Raw genomic sequence first — 21,537 nt, 5'->3', positions numbered from 1 at the left:
TAGAGATATGCTCTAAATGTTTTGTGTAAGCAGTCTTCTTGATCCCCAGCTGTCAGTCATTCAGTGTCCCCTTGGCCATTAGCTGTGAAGAAGCCGCAGGGGTGGGTGAGTAGATGGGTAGGTGCGTCACCGGGTTAACTGCCAGATGTTTAAACTGTATGGAATGTAATAATATGAGGAGGATGTGGGAAAGTGTCATGTTTTGAGAGCAAAAGACATCAACAACCACAATAGAAGTTAACTCTACAGAACCTTTAATAAACATCAAGCATATAACCAAACAGACTTAACCAAAATTAAACACAGTATCAGAACATAAGAGAGTTAAAGAGCTAAATAAATAAGGTAATAAATGGTGCCCTACACCTCGAACCCGAGCCTTGGGCATCACAGGTTATGAGAGAAAGTGTTTGTGAGTGAATGTGCTCTGTCAGTGTGTCTATCTGAAGAGCTTGTTGCGCTTTGTGGTAGAGCCAATCTCGTCCACGCTACCTTCGCTATCGCTGCTGGATTCAGAGTCGCTGCTGCCCGAGTAAGCGCCGAGACCTGGGAGGATGCCCACGCATACAGCGGCAGAGGGCAGGTGGAGAACGCCAGAGCGGGTTACGTCTGTGCCGGGAGATTTGGGATCAACCGCCTCCTGCTCTGAAAACACAGAACAATAAACATATATAAAGCATGCAGGCTCTATATTTTGTTTTTTAAAGTGATAAAAAAATTAATTCAATTTCAAACCACTATGACTTTCTTCTGCAGAACACAGAAGATATTTTAAGGAATGTTGTTAACAGGCACAGATTGACTTGGTTTTGTGTCCATACAATAGAAGGAAAGAAAGTAATACAGGTTTGAAATGACAAGAGAGTGAGTAAATGATGAGTAAATGAATTTTCATTTTTGGGTGGACTATATCTTTAAGACTGCAATCAGTACAAACTACCCGTAAACGTATTTATCTTACTGAAGAATACATTTTATTAACAGTATCTATGGCATGCTTGTAAATTAACATTAAAGTCTAATAGGCAATTTCTGTGCTAAGCCACAACAAGCCACAGATGCTGTGGAATAAGGCTTAACTTGTATTTAACCCCAAATTCCCTTCAGTTACACTTCTGAAATAGATCAAAGTTTTACACTGGCTCTACTCCTGGGATTTCATAATTCAGGACAAGATGTTATGCAAAACTTTTGAGGTTTTTGAAAACTATGATATTCTGATACGGTTTTAAAGCAATTAAATCACTTTGACTTAAGAGACTTGATAATAATCAAAAGTGTATTATATGACATCATTCATACAAGTATTCAACTTTGCCCACCCGTCTGACTGCCATTGCCAGCTACCGTCTCCTCTGCTTTCAGCTTTTTACTCCCCTCTGAGGACTGAGATGAACTGCAGGACAATCAAATACACACAAAAAGAAACAATGGGGTTCTCACAAGAGACATTAGAAGTTTTTTTGGAGCTCCATAAGTCCCAATATAAATGCTACTTACAATTATTTTATTAACATCACGAAGGGTCAAAATGATTTTAGTTTCGACTGCCCTGTTTTGGTACCTGCGCCGTTTGACTGCTCCAGCCAGCAGGTGGGCCTGAGATAGGTGACTGGTCCTGTGTTCTGATGGCTTGAGTCCTGCTTTTTTCTCAGGTTCCTTCTTGTGGCCCTCACCACTCGCCAGCTTCTGCATAGCGCTGTGACGCTTATCGGTTAAGAAAAAACACTGACACACTCCTGTGTAACTAAGTTGTGAAAGAAATCAAAGCAGTAATGGTAGGAAACACAATCCTAACTAGAGCAAAGTTACCACAAAAACAGAATAAACCACTTAAAAAGCCATCTGACAGAGGAAGTTATAATAGAGCAACTGCTCACAAAGCCACTGTCACCGCAGATATCAACCCAACTTCCTTTTACTCAGCCCTCTCAAATGGCCTAAAAAGGTGACACACTTGCATGAGAGGAAAATTCAGTAGAATTAGGACACATTAGTGTATTATGAGGCTGATAGCCGATCTCAGCGGTGCTTTTAGACACAGTTATCAAGCCCAGGGAAAGGTTACAGTTGCCACGACAACGCATCCTCCAACCTTCTATCTGCAAGCTTACCTGATTGGCAGAAGAGAAGGGGCACTGCTGATCGTGTCACTAGTTTCAAAATGAAAAATCAATTGTATGGTACGAACAAAAGCGTTTGGGTTCTATGCAACAACATTTTGTTAAAGGGGTAATATGACACAGCTAAAACGAATATTATCGTTTGTTTTAGATGTAATGCAATGTATATACACGCTTTAAGGTTAAAAAACGCTGTATTTTCCACTTACCGTGCCTGTTTGTATATCCTCTTTGTCCCGGAACATCAGGTTCCAAAGCAATTTTACTGACAAATATGACCACCTTACTTGCGTGTACATTTGGGCGGTCTTGGTAAAATCATACCAAAAGAAGAAAAGAAGTAGATTTGTGGGGGTGTGGTTACACGAGGCGTTTCAGGCAGGTCTGGGTGAGCATTCGCTTTTAGATAGAATGCATCTTTTGTTCTGCATGGGCAACTTATAACACACCATGACACAGAAAAACACGATTCGAACCATATGACCCCTTTAATGTGTTTATCAGATGATCTTCATCCAATCATCAGCATTTTCTGCTATTGAACTGTGTGCCTGAAGTATCACTGAAGTACAACAGTTTTCCAGTTGAAAAACAAAGTAAATTACTTGAAACTAAAAGCACACAGACAGGCAATTTTCCCGTTTCATCTCCCCCTTTGCCATGTCTGCGTGACTATCTGTTGAAACCCACAGCACACCGGGCTCCCCCTGGGGCTGTCTTATTTGAGTGCATGTACACTAACAAGGTGCAAGAACTCTTCTTTACTTTTCACCGGCATCAGTGTGTTTGACAGCTGCGTATTCCACTGCCCCCTTAACGAATATGAGAGTGGAGACAGATTCAGGCGGAGAGCAAAACTGCCTGTCAATTTTTAAAGAGTTGGATGACAGTAAAATTGGGTGCGCTTTAAAAGGATATCCTGTATTCCTTTATCTCCTTAGCGTCCTCATCCCGCCGGCGCTTCTCTATGAGACACTGCTGCCGCGACACCTCATCGAGAAAGCTGGTCTCATCTTCTTCTAAACCTTTAACCATGTTTTCTGTGGTGGACATGAACAGAATTGTTTGTTTGTTTATACTGTGCATTTAGTGGGAACACGAATGTCTTAGAATAATAGAAGTGTCTAAGTAATAGAAATTCTATCATTCAGGCTACATTTATCTATTCTAGTTTCTTTAAGGAATACTGTACACAGAAATCAGAAATGATGAATTTTGATGCTGCTACTTGTTCCATACAATTCATTTCATGAGTGACTTACAATCTGCATAATCTCCAATCTCCTTTTGCTACACAATCCTTTTAAGAATTTAGGAAAAATAAATTCTGAAAAAACAAGACATTCAAAAACCATGCATGGAACAGACAAAATTCATTTCTATTCCTTTTCTTCTTTATTAAATGGAAATGTAAAGTAAATATCAAATCCCAATTTATGCTCCCTGCAAATATGACCACCGTGATGGTTCTATAACTTGCAGATCAAAAGACGTGGCCCGTGGATTCAACAGCAATAGGAGCAGCAATGGTCGCTAGGGAGACTGAGAGTGGGCTTGTCACCAGGGATACGGAGACGAAGCAGAGATGCTAAGATCATGCCAGTCTCCCATCAGCAACCGCAAGAACAGACCTGCTCTTGATCTGCACCACTCCCATCTGTTCACACCCATAGACACCCACCGAAATGCTGAAACATACACCGGAGCTTGTGCACGCACTCAGACACACGCTTGTGCGCAAACAGTGACAGATTAACCCGAAAATGAGCCCACATCTAAACAGCAGAGGCAAGGCCCCCGAGACTCTGATGTGTGACATATGAGAGATCAGCTTTCGATTAAAAAAAAGGGTTGAAGATGGGAATCGTAAGCGCTTACTGAATTTGAACTGCTCCTCATATTCTTCCTGTTTCTTGTCTTTCTGCTCTTGTAGCCTCTCGTACAGCGATCGGGGGTCGTATTCTTCCTCCGGGACCTCTGTTGTACAGCGAGAATAAACAGAATCAAAAGTTGGCACATGTACGCAAGAACAACTAACAACTTGTGTATATGTTTGGTTGCTGTCAGTCCAAGGCTGAGATCTTCTTACGCTCTGGGTCATCTGGTTTGCGGACCTTTTCCCATTCTTCCTGCCTCTTCTTTCTGTTCTCTTCTAGTTCAGATTCTGAAACAAACTTTTGGCCAAGATCCACACCATCTGCCATGGCAGAACCTACACAGCACAGTCATCAGAGCACTTGAAGACTTACAATGTTTAAAAAACGATGTTGCAGCACTATGTGTGTTTAACCATACTCACCGGATTGGTGTCAATTTGATGAGAATAAAAACTATAGGCTGTTCATGAAGTCATCAGCAGTATATTCTGTTCAGATAGGAAAGAATACAATTTTGAGATAAGCAAAACTTTGTTTCCTTCACCAATGCATGCTAATAATGAACTGTATGCCAATGCCTATTAAACTGACAATGCAAAGTGAATTTGAGCATTAACTATTCATTTTATACACGAATTCAAATAACAATATAAGTCTTATGTGGTTTTAGGATATTTTATACAGTGATTAACATAAAAAGCGATGTTAAAAAGCTCCACATCGTCTGTAAGATCAACACCCCCCCCTAGTGTTGGATTTGAGCAGTGAACACGATAGCAGCACAGTCTGACACACTTGCCTGATTTAATGCAACCAAAACTTTAAAAGGCAGAAGGATCAATATATATTTAATGCATATTTCATATTCATAACTGAAACAAAAAACACTGTTCTCACTTTAGACATACTGCAAAAGCTATATTTGTAAATGTCAATTTAGTGAATCAATCAGTTGATCGACACTTGTACTGTCACAGTGGAGAATGCATGAGAAGAGACACAACAAAAAAGCAGCGTAAGAAAACATCACAACATTACAGACATGCATACTAACGTTACGTATAATGCAACCTCGGTGGCACTTTATTGTGTATAAATGCTAAGTCCACAGCAATAAGCAGCTTCAAACATAAATAATTCTTAGTCAAATACTTTAGTATTTGTCTAAAACAGCGGTATAGTTTTACGGATCTGAACTGAAGAGCATGCATGGCTATGATCGAACTCGCTGGGAGATCGTCCAAAGATATATTTATATAATAATCGCTTCAATATACACTATGTAACAACAGAAAAGGCTTGCATTGCATGTGAGACAAAAATGTAATTGGTCAAAGATCTAACGAAGAATAAATCACTCGACATGGAAATACGGTCAGGTTTTTACCTAGTCCGGTCCGTGTCTCTGTTAAAGACGTCCGTGTGCAACACCTGCTAATGGTAAGTAGTTCCTAAGCAGAAAGCGCTACAGGGAAATGTAGTTTTTTTTACAAGACAATGCGCTCAAGAAATGTTCCCCTTCCAGTCAGTGAGCCAATTTCCATTATTATTGTAGTATTTGAAAATAAACCCGTTTATTTATTTGAAAATAAACGTGTTTTTGATGTACGGTTTTGCTTGCAGACCATTGTTGAGCTATTCTATTGAACCAGCTAGTTTTTATATAAATTGTTAACCTAGTAATTATTTAGAATATAGTAAATATTTCAATTTGCGATTGTAGCAGTAGAAGAGACATGCAGGTGAATTTTACAAAACTACTCGTTATCCACTCACACCAAAACGAAACGAAATAAAAACAAAGCTGAGTGTGACAGACGACAGTTTTTTAATCACCATTTCGATCTGTGTAACACAATGAAACTAGAATCTGTTGAGTTTTGGTGTATTTGTCTGGTTGCTGGGAGGGGTCGAGTTCAGCATCATGTGCCGGAGAGAAATATCCGACGACGCGCACTAACACAGATCTATGATTGATTCTCCAGCAACATTAGTCCTCATGCTTTTACTCTTCAACAAGCCTTCACCTTTCACTGCCTGCCTGGATCCGTTCGTATCTATGGATAAACACAACGCTGTTTACCGCTGGGGTTGCATGTGCGAGTATGAATCATATTTCTGAGAATTAGATCACACACACTTCCCGTGTAACGTTAGTCTTTGTGCTCGGCCTAGTACCGCTGCATTTACCGACAACCTTCCGCTTTACCGGGTGAGTAAATGATCGGCTCTTGTGTATTTATATTGTTAGGCAATAAATCAACGTGTTAATTAACGTGTCAGTTAAATATTTTCACCGACGTTTCAGCCATTAGAAAGTATTGCTAGTTATATCTAATGTTCATTTCTGACATGATGAAAGAGGCTGTGTTTCACAACATAACGAGCCAGCCGACTGGGCTGCATTTGTGTGTCATAGGCGTGTCGTTTTCCGTTATTTGTTTGTACCCTAAGCAAGGAAATATGTTGCAAACATTTTGGGCAATGACACGTTTGAGTTGAACGCGTTCGCTGTGCTAAATGCTGCCTACGTAGGCGGCGCGGAAGAATTTGAGACCCAGCCGGAGACTTGAGTTACGCCGGTTTAGTGAAACCCCAAAATTGTGTAAACTTTCTTTTTATTGATTTTGTGAATTACAGTGATTGTCTTAGAAGGTCAGCGTTCATTCACATGAGTATGTGTGTTTATTTATTTATATATATATAAGTGTTGTTGAGAATTTGTCTGAGCGCTAGCTGTGCAAGTTAGCCGCTGCTAACACTGACAACTTGCAATACGGGGAAAATGACTAGTGTAGTTTATGTAACTGTGTACGACTTATTTACTATAATTGTGGCTGGTTATTAATAAGCAGGTCTTTAAAATGCGAGCTTTTATATAGTAATAATGATTATGTTGTACTAGATGTTTACAAACTTTATGCCTAGCCAAACATTGTTTTGCTGGGCAGGACAACAACGCTTGCCCAGGAGCAAGCACTTTATTGTAACTCCTATAATAACGTTATAGCTCACAACCCTATGGTCTGTTACAATTTTAGTCCTCTAATGCTATCTTGTGATAATCAGATCATAGGTTTTCATGATGGAAACACTTATATAAGTGTTGTTTTTTATGCAGTGTCTTATTTTAGCCGCCCACAAAACAATGCTGGTCCCTTGAGCATTTTATTTGTGTTTTTCGGGTCCTGTTTTTTCCCCATATTGATGATAATTTGATAACTGACTAATACAATTTCCCTGCTTGTCTCACAGGAGTGAAACCCTCCAGGGCTATAGGATGTGTGTTGACTGCAACATCAGTTTTGTTCATGTGCGTCTGTCTGCTGAGTGTCAGCAAAAGCACAATGACTGACGCGTCTACCCGGCTCGTACCGAGACACCCTCTTAAGTCCTCCCAATGATATGATAGTAGCCACCTGGATTGCATTCTGTGCCACCAGGAGCCTCGCGCGGGTTCTACGAGTGACCGTAGAACAGCTGCAGTCAGTGCAGTTTTGGCCCAGCCTCTCGTCCAGCGGAGCCATGGGGAACAGCTGTGTGTGTAGAGAGGACAGTGACGCGGAGGAGGGATCGGCACCTCGCAGGCAGCTCAGGCGAGTGGATAACTCCATATCTGAATCCCAGGAGGCAAGAGGCAGCCGGCCCAGGGACCCGGTCCGACCACCCAGACGAGGTCGAGGACCACATGAACCACGTCGGAAAAAGCAAAACGTGGATGGATTGGTACTGGACACGCTGGCTGTTATCAGGACTCTTGTTGACAAGTGAGTGGAACTCGGAGATGCACTCCATATGTTATTTGATGTTAATTCTGTGTGGGAACGCATCATGAATGAATGATATCACTTTAATTTCCCATTTGGTTCTGTGGCAGCTATCAAATCTCTCCATTTCTGGCTAAATGCATTAGGTGTGAATTCAAAATCCATTTGGTTGTCATTTTTGTTGTCAAAGTCACAATTGTTTACCGTAATGATGCCACACCCATTTCCAGGCCCTTTACTTCCAAAAAATGCATCTTTATATTTGCAGATGGAGAGTTGATTTACGAGCCTGTCAAAGCTCTTTAATGAGCGTGGCATTATTTATTCAGTTATTAATTCGCACAGCAGTACATTTAATCTTAAGGTATTGCCTAAGACAGCAGCTTGATATACAAGACGAACACTTCATGTTTCTTTAAACATTTTGGCTTGACATTAGAGCCGCCAGTAACTCTTCCTCCTGTTCTTACACCTTCCCACTCAGCCACCGGCCGTCAAATGATGGCCGTTCACTTCGTCCACATTTGTGCTTGTTTTATCTGCTCGTCATATTCATTGGCTCAGACCTTAGTGATCCCACTGATTTATTTACATGTCAGGTGACAGCTCCATTAAAGGGAAACTTCACTCAAAAAGGAAAATTCTGTCATCATTTACTCACCTTCTAGTTGTTCCAAATCTGTATCATTTATTTGTTCTGATGAAATATATTTATTCACAGAGAAGGAAATTTTTAAGAATGCTTATATGCAGACATATGCGGCCCCCCATTGACTCCCATTGTAGGAAACAATACTTTATCATTACATTTACATTTACACTTAGTCATTTAGCAGACGCTTTTATCCAAAGCGACATACAGATGAGGAAACATTGGAAGCAATTATAACAACATAGGCAACAAAATACATAAGTGCATTAAAACTAGTCCATTAAAGCCTAGCACAGTATACAAAGCTAAGTATAGTGAGGTGTAGAAAGAATTAGGTTGAATCAATCAGCGACGTGTTGATGGAAGATATGCATTTTTTAAAGATGGCAAAAGAGTCTGCTGATCTTGTAGGAGCAGGTAAATCATTCCACCAATGTGGAACAGATCCAGAGAAGGTACCGGAGAGTGACTATTTTCCTTTTTGGGATGGCACCACTAGTCGTTGTTCCTTTGCATATACACTAGATGCATGCAAAACACATCTATAAAAAACTCTGAGAGCGGTAATAACATTGACGTTCATTAGTCCTTTACTTGCTTGTGCAAGTTGCAATGTTATGTAATGATATAGCTGATTTCTTTAATGGTGTTTTACGTTTGTTTTAATTAGGTTTGTTTGCACTCATCGAGTTTATATGTATGCATTACTAACATAATATGTATTGGTATGGATTTCACTTAGTTCGCACATGTTTTTCATATGTGTTTGCTTGACCATCCAAGACTATACATGCATATGTGAGCAATGTATATGTGTGTATGCACGCTTTTATATATGTATTCATAAGCGCAGTTTGATTTAAACCCTATATGGCGCCTCCAGCCACTCACTCGCTCTGGTTTCATTACAGTGTGCTCCTTAGCTCTGGGAGCTTCCTCTGCTGTCCATAAGGTGCCTCTGCGCACCAGCCATTTCAAACCCATCCTCCAGTATTTGGGCCACGCCTCCTAATTTCCATACACTCCTCAAGCCTCAAATGCCCAATCCTAAATCCCCAAATCCTCAATTCTAAATGGCTAAATGATTAAATGCACAATCCTCAAATTCCCAATCCTAAATCCTCAATCCTTAATGGCTAAATGATTAAATTCCCAATCCTGCATACAAAATGCCCTATCCTATATACCAAATTCATTTTCCACTTGGACTTTTAGTTTAAAATTTAGACTTTTAGTTTTGGTTTTATACTTTTAGTTTTCAATCTGACGCAATAATCCCTCCATAAAAACTACTTGTAAATCGCTTTGGATAAAAGCGTCTGCCACATGAATAAATGTAAATGTTAAGGTTGCTATATTGTCTTGAATATTTTAGGTAGAGGAGGACCCATATCTTTATAGTTTGTGGAAGATATTTTAAGGTTTCTGTTAACTGCATTTTTAGGAAAAGGAAGTATTTTGCTCTAAAATGTTTCTTTTTTTGTCTGATTTAAAGGTAAATATTTCAAACACACAAGGGGGAGTGTCAGCCTTTGATTCTTTCTTTCTTTTGTTTGAAGCTGGATTATGTGTTGTTTGCGTAACCACATCCTTTGTCAGCGGTTATTTCACACGTGTACACCTGTTGTCAAACAATACATAGTGCTGCACACCATTTTTCATTTAATTGAAAGAGTATTTAATCTTTACATTACTATGTAATGTTACACATACCATTTTCTTTGTAACATTATCCTAAATCATCTTTTTATTATTTCATGTGTGATCTTTCAGTTTTCACCTTTCTTTTTTTGTACTTGTAAGGGCTCAAAAACATTGCCCATTATGGATATGGTAGAAATAAGGCCAATAGCATACCTCAATTATTTTCAATAACTGCATAATTTAAATACTTCACTTATTGCTTGTCAAAGTTTTAAAGCAGAGAGACTGGCATATGTCGTGAATGTTAGTTCCTTGTGCATATTTGCATGCGTGTGCTCTGACGTGTGGAAGACTGTCTGCAAGGTCAAACTTATGCAAGTTTCAGTTTTTAAATATATTTATAAGAATAAGAAAAAATAAGAATTATCATATAACAATAGCACAGTGGTTCTCAAACTTTCTCATTGTAAGGCCCCCATTGTGTAGAGTATAACATTAAACTTAATATGTTTTTAGTTTAATTAAAATTCTAAGCTATACAATGCTGGAACATTTTTGATGGTGGTCTTAATTCTCTGATGTTTGATAGCATAAAATCTATTTAAGATTGCTATATTTCATTAAATGCGACAAAAAAATCTGTGGTCCCCCTGAATCCATCTTGGGGGCCCCCAGTTTGGGAATCATTGATATAGCATATTGTATTACTTCAGAGATGACATAATTTTGTAGGCCAACCCAAAAGTTAGCGCCACACTGGTTCCCTGGTCCGAAAGCCTATGCACGTTTGGAAGAATGCCAAAAAATAAGATCAGTGAAAGTTTTATGATACTTACATGTTTTGTCTATCGAGAAACACAAATGAACACAATAATTGTTACTTTCGAAGCCTACATACAATATCTAGAAGTAGAAAGCAAACATGAGACTATGAATCTACACTACGGTCGCTCGATATGAACGTCCCCACCACTACCAAGCCACCGACAACATTTTCAAACTTTATTAAAAACATGTGAGTTATTACTCACGTTTTTAAAGATGGAACTGGAAGTGCTAAAATGCAAACTCGCTTCCAGGTTTTGCTTACATGCATACGTCATCTCTGCGATACTCTATTGTGCAGCTCTAACAGGAAGTTATGACAAATATGTGAATAATAATACCTAAAACTCACAAACACACCAGCTGCCATGTCTTTGATTACGTCCATTAGAGAAATCTCTTCAGTGCAGAGTCAAAGGGTGGTTTTACAGAGATGGGCACAAATACATCAAAAAGTATTTAATTACAAATTACAAATACTTACTAATAAAATGTATTTAAATAAAATACAAAATACTGCTGTGAATTTGAATTCACATTCATTGAATGATAGCTGATAGTAGATTTTTGATCGTCCATTATTGCTAGAATTCACAGGAACAACATGAATGTGTTGTCTTTAAATGAACACAAAATGTAATGTTTCAAACTGTATAGTATGTTTTATAGACAAATGACAGGTGTATATCTACATCTTCAGAGGATTAAACTGATTTCCCTAGATACAGGGTATGCATGTAGAATCACTTTAAATCTAGCAATGTATGTCTGTCTGTTTTTCTACAGCACATCAATTACTTCAACATTTTGAAAGGTATTAAAGGTATACTTAAACATGCCTTAAAATATTATCTTCTTAATTATTTTCAGCAATTCAATAGGATACTTCATCCAATAATGAAATACAATATGTAAAATGACATATTTGTAAAAGTATTTGAATGAAATTACACATTTGAAGAAGTATTTAAGTATTATAAAATACAAAAACAGTCTCTCAAAGTTTTTATTTCAAATTACATTTGACCTTTTTTAGGTGAGGAAAATCGAAATGACTAAATTCTCAAAAGTAATAAATACGTATTTCAAATGCATGTAGTTGAAATACTGCCCATCTCTGAGCGTGAAAACTTTAAAATAGTCTGATGTGACTGTACAGTAGTCACACAGCAGTCATACACCCATGGCTGAGGGCATTGAACATCTCTCTCTTTATCAACCACCCTAGCCGCCTTTTCCTTTGCCTCATCTGCCGTTTGAAAACAAAACCCATACTGCCTGAGGGCCACTGGTTTATGACCGACAAATGAACCACATCAATGACACTCCGCAGAGTTGAGGAGAATTTATTGTCCCCGACTAAATGTCTCTCGTGGTGTTTTGATGTGCCGGGCTTTCTCCAGGAAAGCGTCCCAGGGGAATTTGCCATCGCTACTTAGATTTACTGTTGCGGTCCCAGCCTGCAAAATAGATGCATAGAGCCTGCAGCCAAAACAACAGCGGTAGTCTGGCCTGCCTTCCCTCCAATAGCAATCCGTCATGTGTCGTACAATCGCCCATTATACCATTAGGCTTTCATAACTAATGTCTAGAGCCAAGGACTAAATCAGATGCTTACCCAAACACACACACACACACACACACACACACACACACACACACACACACACACACACACACACACACACACACACAAGAGCCCAGGGAATGAGACACAGAAGCAAACATTTGTTTACTAGGTTGCTCTACTTCTGTTGGCATTTCCATTATGATCATGTGTTTTTGTGTGTTTCAGTGACCAAGAGCCGCCGTACTCCATGATCACATTACACGAGATGGCAGAGACGGGTGAGTAAAGTCGACGCTGCATGGGGTCAACTAGTATTTTTTATTAGAGAAACAAGTGCAGCTGGTTGTCACCCCCTGGCTCCCGATTAACTTATTAGAATGTTAATCTAAGAGTGGAAGCTGTGTAAGCTCTGCGGGTTTTACTGAACGCTGCTTTTGAAGTTTGGTTCGAACCCCGTGCCGCCATTGTCATGGCTCAGTTCTACGGCGGCAGATGAAGTGTTTGTGCCACGGCTCAGCTTCAGGCTTTTAAGTCTCTCTGAGCCTAATGCAAGAACAAACACCATGCGGATATGTTTGTTGCATCCATGTGTATGTTCTTGTAAGCTGTGCTGTGTTTTTATGGTACACAGTGCTCTGCTGTTTGTGTGCATACTCCCTTTGCATGCTAATATACTTGGTAATCTTTTTGTTTTGTGTTGGTACTGTATATTACATGAACGTACTGATGTGGTTTTAGAGGTTGTTTAGATCAAGGGTTTAGAAAGGTCATGTGTGGGTCGCCATTCTGAGACTATCTGCTGTTCATTTTATTTATACGTGCATCTGTTGCTCTGAACTGAGCCTGCATGTTGTGTTTTGAGACTGTGGCTTCAGGTGGCTTCATGATCGAGATAACAGGTGGATACACTGCTCTGGGCTTTGAGACTCAGGTCACAACCCCTGAAGAGATTACAGACCTGTTTTTACATTGTTTCTGTGCTAGAGCTATATTTTAGAAACCAGTTAAGGGTTGGTCAACTAGGTTTAAGTTCGATGAAATTCGTTCAATTTATTTCCAGCTTCAAATATTCAAAGATTTGAGGGCTGTTCAACGATTAATCACATCCAGAATTAGTTTTTATAATAATATGCTGTATGTTTGTGCACTGTGCATATTTGTTTTGTATTTATAAACACTCACATTTAGAAAATATTTGAGTATATATATATATATATATTTAGGGCTGTCAAATGATTAATCGTGATTAATCGCATCCAAAATAAAAGTTTGTGTTGACATAATATATGTCTGTGTACATTTTTGTATTTATAAACACAGAAACATACACATACATGAATATATTGTATTTTTATGAAATATTTACTGTAGATGTATTTATCCAAATTTCCCAATCATTAAAATTTTATTTAAATGTTTATAAATGTTTATGTTTGATATTTCTCTCAAATATATGCTTGTATGTGTATGTTTTTATAAATACAAATATAATATTCACATTACACAGACATATATTATGTAAACACAAACTTTTATTCTGGATGCGATTAATCACGATTAATCATTTGACAGCCCTAATATATATATATATATAATATGCACACAGTACACAGACATAAATTATTATAAACACAAACTTTTATTCTGTATGCAGGGCTTGAAATTAAACATTGTCATGTGGTGTTTGTCCTTCAGACAAGTACATTTATACATATATTACTTGTCTGAAGATAAAAAATTATATTTAATTTGAAGTGTCAATTTAATTATTTTGGATCCTGATTTGTCAAGTTTGCTCAAAAGCGTTTTACCTAGTGTCTGCTGCGGCCACCTACATTTGTTAACACTCTCCATGATTGCTTTAGAACAAAGGCAAGCAGTAATTCTTGTTACTGTCAGGGCTGTACCTTAATTGTTTTTGCACATAACACTGGTTTTACAGGTGTTTACGTTTTGTTGCACATGCCAAACAGTTGTAGCACAAGTATAAAACTTCTGTTGTCATCATTAAAAAATATGCAAGTGCAGTTCATCTCATGAATAGGCAGGTAACTAACAAATTACATTAATGTTACATACAGATGGATAAATTAGGACCATATAATTTTTATTTTACCTAATTTCTAAGTTCTGTGTATTAATTTGTTTACTAGAAGAGGTATATTTGTCCACATAGATAGGTCTTTTATTTTGACGGGTCGTCGGGAAGACGCTTGAGTTTTACCCCTCGTTCACATTACAAGCGACAAAGCAACATGATCCCATTAATTTAAATGGAGAGCTGGCGAATTCGGGCGACACGAACCGTAGCAACAAGGGGCGTGTCTAACGATGCAACAAAGTGAAGGAAATCTTCAACTTCATGCAAATGAAGAACGACTTTCAGGAGCGACAGCCAATAGGAAGATGGTAGAGCTAATGTGATCAGTGGATGTCGTCACTCAGGCAACCGCTAGTGGGCATTACCTAACCGTGACCTGACACCAACGTTGACCTAAGTGCCAACCCCTGGCGACTTTATAATCAGGACACAGTATTAGTGTGCTTGACGCTATACTCGAATGGTGAAATCAAAGGCTCGTAAAATAAAGTCTCAAAAACTCTGGAGATGAAGTTTATGTGTTTATATCCTCATACAGTGCAGATGCAGACAAATTACTGTTGTAATATGTTAATCTGTGCAGAACAGCCAGATGACTTATTACAATAACATGATTCCGCGTCTGAATATAGTTATATACACTCAATGCGGTGCGACAATGATTATTGTCACACAAAAACAAGCACAACCACAACAAAGGCAATTCACACAAACACGCAGCTCTGCCTATTGCACGTATTCTTATTATTCCTAGAACTGACCGATTTTTTTCGGTCTTCAGAATACCCATATTATTCGACCAATAATTTTCAGCTTCTGAATAAACAAAACGCATTTCTCTGTGTCCTCTTTTGTCTCTCTGTTTTCCCCCTGTAGATGATGGCTGGTTGGAAGTGGTGCAATCTTTAATTCGGGTAATTCCTCTAGATGACCCATTGGGTCCGGCTGTAATTACCCTGCTGCTGGATGAATGCCCTTTGCCGACCAAAGTGAGTTCATATATATACAGTACATATATATGCACACAATGGGCATTATATGTTCCAGCTACATTTTCCATTACAGATGCTAATGCACATCTAATTACGCTAGCCCTTTGCATACGGCATCTCAAACCTTTCTTTTCTATGTAAAAGACAAGCCCTATGTGGCTTACATCAGCAGACACTTCATGTTTCACCATGTTTTCTTTTCCTTTTTTTTTGTTGAAACTGTTTATTCTTGTTGTCATTACTACCTCCTATATATGTCTAGAGTGGTGTTAACCAGCCAATGGCTCTTCAGCAAGAAGCCTAGTTGGCCTCACAAATTTGCCCAAGTAGATTTTTCATAAATGGGCATCATTTGGTTTTTGTTATCGATTGTTTATTGGTTTGTTTATTTTCTAAGGATGCTTTGCAGAAGTTGTCGGACATGTTGAATCTAAGTGCCGCTGTCGCCCGTCAGGATGCCCTCATCCCTGCCAAACACCGTAACACCACAGCAGTGCTAGGCTGCCTGGCTGAGAAACTGGCTGGTGAGAAACGCACACATACAAAACTACAAGGCTTACACGCAGAAATGATCACTGAGGTGTCCATTTAATTAGAGGAGATGCATCCATATTAAACCCTGCCAACCAGTTTTCAAGGTTTCGTGAAATGAATACGAGATCTGTTGCATCTTGCTTGACCTCTTTTGTGTTAGCATTCTCTGAAGAGATGAGTTAAGCCGAGTTTGCAAAATGCGAGCTGCAGACCTGTCATGCCCCAGCATGCTGCAGTCTCCCTTAGAGGTCTGTGATCTGACGGTTTTGCTGAGGCTGCAGTACACAAACACACAGAGTTCACCCAAGGTGACCTACGGTCACTTTTTGCCCAGTTCTTTGAAGAGACATGCCAGATCAACACATTGTCCAAATTGTTTGAATGTGGATTACTTGATTTCTGAGTTCTGACTCTTCTGCTTACAGGTCCAGCAAGCATCGCTCTTCTCAGCCCTGGAACTCTGGAGTACCTGCTTGAGAGTTTGGTAAGAACATTACGCACTACAGACTTTATGCACTACTGTACACGCCCTATTTCACAACTGAACATTTTTAGAAACAATACAACTGAACATTTTTTGAAACAATGCATGATGCCACAACAGGTTATTTATAACCTTTTGACGTTAAAACTGGAGGAGGTATGTTAATAAAAATAAGCTAGTTATGTAGAATATGACCCCTCTAAAGTTTTGCTTGCCTCTCATTGTTTTACAATGTAATTATCAACGTTACACAACTTAATTATCAACTTAACTACACTCTCCTTATGTTGTAGATCATAATGAAGTTGTTGTATTTCTGTCTTTATTAATATTATTGTGGTGTTATTGTTTTTCAGAGCTCTGAGGCCCACCCCACTGTCATGCTGTTCGCTCTCATCGCATTAGAGAAATTCTCTCAAACCAGTAGGTTTGACTCCTTGCCTTTTAATGATATGTGGACTATGTTATGAATTTTAAACCGAAATGATTGAAATTTTAATAGGAGCTTGTTCTTGTTTCAGGCGAGAACAAGCTAACAGTATCAGAGTCGTGTATCAGTGATCGCCTCTCTGTTTTGGAATGCTGGGCCGATCATCCAGACTACCTAAAGCGTCAGGTCGGCTTCTGCGCTCAGTGGAGCCTGGATAACCTCTGTGAGTAACCTTGACTGCAGTGGAGCACATCTCTCTTTTACAGAAACTAAATCAATCAGGAATTCTGTACTTTTGTAGCTAAGGCTATTGAAATGAAGTGAACATTTCATTCAAAGCGTGTCTCATTCAGAATTTTATCTCTGGTCACACTTTGCCCTGTAGTCATTAAAGAGGGCCGCCAGTTCACCTATGAGAAGGTCAACTTGAGCAATATCAATGCCATGCTGAACAGTAATGATGTCAGCGAGTATCTAAAGATCTCTCCTTCTGGACTGGAGGTAAGAGACAAACTTCTTATTGATTACCTCCATGCGTAATCTATAAACGTTTTTCTCAGGTAAAACCTGGAATTCAATGTGTTGGATTTAAAAGGAGTAAATGGATTTAACACAATTGCAAGAACTGTATTCTTGAATAGTACATTCTTGCTGGTAGCTGAAGGACATTGAAAATGGATGTGCACACAGGACATAATGGATGGGTAGGGTGAAAGATGGCTGTTTGGATTCTGTAGAAATCTTTTTGCTTAATTCTGTGGGTGCAGTTTCTGTGTGGGCCAGCTGATGATTCAGAGGAACAGCTTCCACGAGGACACCATATCCTACAAAATATAAACAATGTTTTTTCACACTTCAGTGAATGGTTGAAATATCACTGCTATTCTTGGAAAGTACTAATCGTGCACTAGATTTTTCCAGCAATGTGCAAAGTGGAGACATTTCTTGTTATAGGCATGTTAAAAAATGGTACCAAGTTGATTATAAAAAGTTTTTCTAGTATCTATACAATTATAGAACACAGGTACTAAATTAAGTTTTGCATTGTTTTTTGCCTTGGCATAGAGCAACATGAATTTGACTGGTGTAGGTACATCCAATTGAACTTTTAGCATTGTGACTGTATTCGTATAATTTTTTTGTAAATCTATCTTGCTTCTCAGGCACGGTGTGACGCATCGTCATTTGAGAGCGTTCGCTGCACGTTCTGTGTGGATTCAGGCGTTTGGTACTATGAAGTCACAGTCATCACCTCTGGCGTCATGCAGATTGGCTGGGCAACCAAGGACAGCAAGTTTCTCAACCATGTGCGTTCCTGATTGTGTTGAGCTGTTTATGTCTGTACTCGTCAAACAAATTAAGTTCTTTAATGAGAATACTTTGTGTGTGTGTGTGGGTGCACAGGAGGGTTATGGGATCGGAGATGATGAATATTCATGTGCGTACGATGGCTGCAGGCAGCTGATCTGGTACAACGCTCGCAGTAAACCTCACTCCCACCCATGCTGGAAAGAAGGTTTGTGCAGAGCTTCCTGTTCCATATGATGATCACACACCATGTGTCTCATCGTTTCTACAATGTTTTGTGAGCATTGTACTTTGGGATGTTGTAGGTGATGCCATAGGCTTCCTGCTGGACCTCAGTAAAAAGCAGATGATCTTTTATCTAAACGGACACCAGCTGCCTCCTGAGAAGCAGGTGTTCTCCTCTGCCACGTAAGCAAAGTTCATAACAAGACTGAAGAATCATAGAAGTGTTCAGGGAGCTCGTTAAACAACTTGCTTTTCATTCGTTCTGTCAGATCTGGCTTCTTTGCTGCAGCCAGTTTCATGTCCTACCAACAGTGTGAGTTCAACTTTGGTGCCAAGCCCTTCCGCCATCCCCCCTCCATCAAATTCAACACGTTTAATGAGTTCGCCTCACTCGCATCGGATGAGAAAATCATTCTGCCTAGGTTTGCTTTGATTGTTTGATTTCTGAACACAAGGCATAGCAGTGGTTTCTACCACATGTGACTAATGCATTCTGCCTTTTATTCACGGCAGTGCATATTGAGTTTCTCTTTATTTCTATTTTATTTCAGACACAGGCGCTTGGCTTTGCTCAAACAGGTTAGCATCAGAGATAACTGCTGCACCCTCTGTTGTGACCAGATGGCAGACACTGAACTGAGACCCTGTTTGCACAGGTACAAAGATCACCATGTACTGTAGTAACAATGTGTACACCAGCGGATTATTGGTAACATTGTTAAAATCCTGATTACACTTTTTTTTGGTACTTGTCCTGTTTATCCTATGACTACGAACCTTGCAAAAACCTAAAATTTGTTACCTGACAAAACCATAACACAAGTGAAAATCCATGCATTAAAAATGTACCTTCCATATCCAGGGACCATAAAACTTATCTTACAGATATAACAAAAGTGCTGTGCCCTGTTAGCTCGGGCCTGTAAGCAATCACCTAGAACACATTAGCAACCATTTATTACTGTTATATCACCAGTTTAATTGTGGTTAACCGTGCTGATGTTCATTTTCTCAGTAGTATGTTTCTGTACTTTTCCTGCAGTGGAATTTGTATGGAGTGTGCCTTACAGCTGGAAACGTGCCCACTTTGTCGTCAGGACATCCAGACACGAGTCAGACTTATTTCCCACGTGTCCTGACATTAGCTACAACGACCCTACATATGGACTTTCCCCCTCAAGCTTCCATCCTGTCAAGTCCCTCCTGTCTGAGAGACCAACCTGACCAATCGAATCACGATGCTGTCTCAGGATTGGACACTGCGGCTTGAACCTTTCATGCTTTGCAAGGATGGATATATAAGACCCTCCATAAAGCTGGAGGAAAGAGAAGAAGAGAAAACTACACTGTTGCACTCCAAGGAGACCCCAATCAGAGAGGCAGTGAGGGTTCATGAGGAAATGTGGAGTTTTAAAGTTGATTTTTTTTGGAAGTTTGTATTTACCATTTTCAGGCACAGATATCATATGGAAAATAAATTTGTTAAATGCTGATCTGTTTCACCGAGCTCTAATCAGGGTCTAATGCAGTTTGTGTGTCTGTTTGGATGTGTTAAATGTATACGTGTCTCTTCTCTCCGTTCAACTACAAGTCTAAGCCTCAAACAACAACTTTTCTTGTTTGTTTCCTCTCAATGTTAAGGCCTGCCCCAGAAACCCATTATTGTTCTACTTCAGACTTGATTGTACTTGAATCTCTTCTGGGTTGATTGCCCCACATTCTAATTAGAAATGTCTTGATGATTCGAGACACCTATTTCTTTAGCAATTACATTTCTTTTTGATGTACGTTACAAAGCCCATTGAGAAACAAAATGTAGTCAAATTCCATCCGATGAAATGACAGGCTTGACTGAAAGAGCACGTCAGACATTGTCTAACCAGAAAGCTATACTTGTATTGAAGATATACTTGCGACAACCCATGTTGAGGTTTGGGAAAATGTTATGTGTTTCCTCCTATGGTAATACACATATCAGTGTCCTAATGCTGCTGAGGCCAAATGTGAATGTTCTGAAGCAGTTACAGAGAGACTGAAATCTCCAGAGCTCCCAAAGATAAGAGAGTATGATTTGAATTAATTCATTTTCTGAATCGTGATGTTTGTAATAAATGTCTGTTTTATGTGTTGCACCGGCGTTGTTACAGTTTCCATTATTGACTCATGTAATGCATGATTTCCATTGGACCATATGTAGAATGTACCCTGTTTAGTAACCAATGCTCTTCTATAGCACAAATGTAGAAGTACTACATACTACAGTATGCTTTAGTACACTATATGGACACCCGTTTTTAATAAACAAAAACGAAATATATGAACTATTCATATATCAATGCTTTACTACACAGTGATGATCTAAAGGATGCTTTACGTTTTTTTTTCAGTGGTTTTGGAAGTCTTCAAAATGACTGTAACCCTGTTTACAAGCACTGATGTTGGGTGATGGGAGTCTGACTCATAATCTGCGTTTTAAAACCAAAGCAATTTAGTTGGAACTTCTGGCATTTTTGCAGCCCAGTCAAGTTTTTCCATACCAGTCAATCATTTTTATGAGAGTTACGTTGTGCACAGGTAAATTGTCGTGTTGGAATAGAAAAGGGCCCTTCCCATACTATTGCTGTAAGAGTGAAAGCACGCACCTCTATAGAACGTGACTGAGCTGTCCCAGTAGGAATGACTGTAATTGCCAAACCTGTTCATTAAAAGGACACATTTGTCCATGTATTGTACAGCCCAGGTAAAGGATTGTCACATATGCGTAACAACACCACTCCCATTCCAGTCACTCTTATGCATCACACAATTTCTTCTTGAAATTCCTCACTGTATTGTATTGATCACGAACACACTCTGTTTTCATAAATAACTTATGAATGTCATCTATTGAACAAAAGTTATCCACGTCCTCATAATAATAATAATTAAGAAAAACCCGCGGGAACTGTCTCAAAGTAACTCAGGTAGTTCCGCTAGACTTGGCAACCCTGCAACTCGGAGACCGC

At 39.2% G+C, this 21,537-nt stretch overlaps 2 protein-coding genes across 4 annotated transcripts; one reads left to right on the top strand and one right to left on the bottom strand.

Moving 5' to 3' along the window:
* Nucleotides 1–313: 313 nt before the first annotated feature.
* psme3ip1 (proteasome activator subunit 3 interacting protein 1) lies at nucleotides 314–5,408 on the bottom strand. The gene is made up of 8 exons (XM_079465618.1): nucleotides 5,388–5,408; nucleotides 4,423–4,488; nucleotides 4,213–4,335; nucleotides 4,002–4,100; nucleotides 3,040–3,163; nucleotides 1,565–1,699; nucleotides 1,323–1,396; nucleotides 314–645 (listed from the first exon to the last, which is right to left on the bottom strand). Exons 3-8 carry the CDS (start codon nucleotides 4,325–4,327, stop codon nucleotides 440–442), a joined length of 753 nt encoding a protein of 250 aa, XP_079321744.1. The 5' UTR covers nucleotides 4,328–4,335; nucleotides 4,423–4,488; nucleotides 5,388–5,408; the 3' UTR covers nucleotides 314–439.
* A 286-nt stretch (nucleotides 5,409–5,694) lies between these two features.
* rspry1 (ring finger and SPRY domain containing 1) lies at nucleotides 5,695–21,274 on the top strand. 3 transcript variants are annotated; one of them, XM_079465615.1, is made up of 15 exons: nucleotides 5,695–6,212; nucleotides 7,256–7,767; nucleotides 12,684–12,736; nucleotides 15,436–15,548; nucleotides 15,949–16,075; nucleotides 16,511–16,569; nucleotides 16,926–16,992; nucleotides 17,091–17,222; nucleotides 17,385–17,500; nucleotides 18,163–18,306; nucleotides 18,404–18,515; nucleotides 18,613–18,715; nucleotides 18,802–18,954; nucleotides 19,084–19,188; nucleotides 19,575–21,274. In XM_079465615.1, the coding sequence occupies exons 2-15, from the start codon at nucleotides 7,406–7,408 to the stop codon at nucleotides 19,669–19,671; spliced, it is 1,743 nt and encodes a 580-aa protein (XP_079321741.1). In that variant the 5' UTR covers nucleotides 5,695–6,212; nucleotides 7,256–7,405; the 3' UTR covers nucleotides 19,672–21,274. The 3 variants fall into 3 exon arrangements, with proteins under 3 accessions (XP_079321741.1, XP_079321743.1, XP_079321742.1); XM_079465617.1 differs by lacking the exon at nucleotides 5,695–6,212 and adding an exon at nucleotides 6,361–6,605 and having other exon boundaries at nucleotides 19,575–20,828; XM_079465616.1 differs by lacking the exon at nucleotides 5,695–6,212 and adding an exon at nucleotides 6,361–6,675 and having other exon boundaries at nucleotides 19,575–20,828.
* Nucleotides 21,275–21,537: the final 263 nt, after the last annotated feature.

The sequence above is a fragment of the Barbatula barbatula genome (assembly GCF_947034865.1).
Source record: "Barbatula barbatula genome assembly, chromosome: 10".
Taxonomy (NCBI): Eukaryota; Metazoa; Chordata; class Actinopteri; order Cypriniformes; family Nemacheilidae; genus Barbatula; species Barbatula barbatula.
This window is presented reverse-complemented; position numbering and strand designations above follow the sequence as displayed.

Bases quoted from the DNA above. Each gene is read 5' to 3' on its own strand.
- psme3ip1 (XM_079465618.1), bottom strand. From the start codon at position 4,327: ATGGCAGATGGTGTGGATCTTGGCCAAAAGTTTGTTTCAGAATCTGAA. The intron at 3,164-4,001 runs GTAAGCGCTTAC...TGTCCACCACAG, and splicing joins TGAGGAGCAGTTCAAATTCA to AAAACATGGTTAAAGGTTTA. The intron at 1,700-3,039 runs ATCCTTTTAAAG...TAAGCGTCACAG, and splicing joins GAGATAAAGGAATACAGGAT to CGCTATGCAGAAGCTGGCGA.
- rspry1 (XM_079465615.1), top strand. From the start codon at position 7,406: ATGATAGTAGCCACCTGGATTGCATTCTGTGCCACCAGGAGCCTCGCG. The intron at 17,223-17,384 runs GTGAGTAACCTT...TTTGCCCTGTAG, and splicing joins GTGGAGCCTGGATAACCTCT to TCATTAAAGAGGGCCGCCAG. The intron at 18,307-18,403 runs GTGCGTTCCTGA...GTGGGTGCACAG, and splicing joins ACAGCAAGTTTCTCAACCAT to GAGGGTTATGGGATCGGAGA.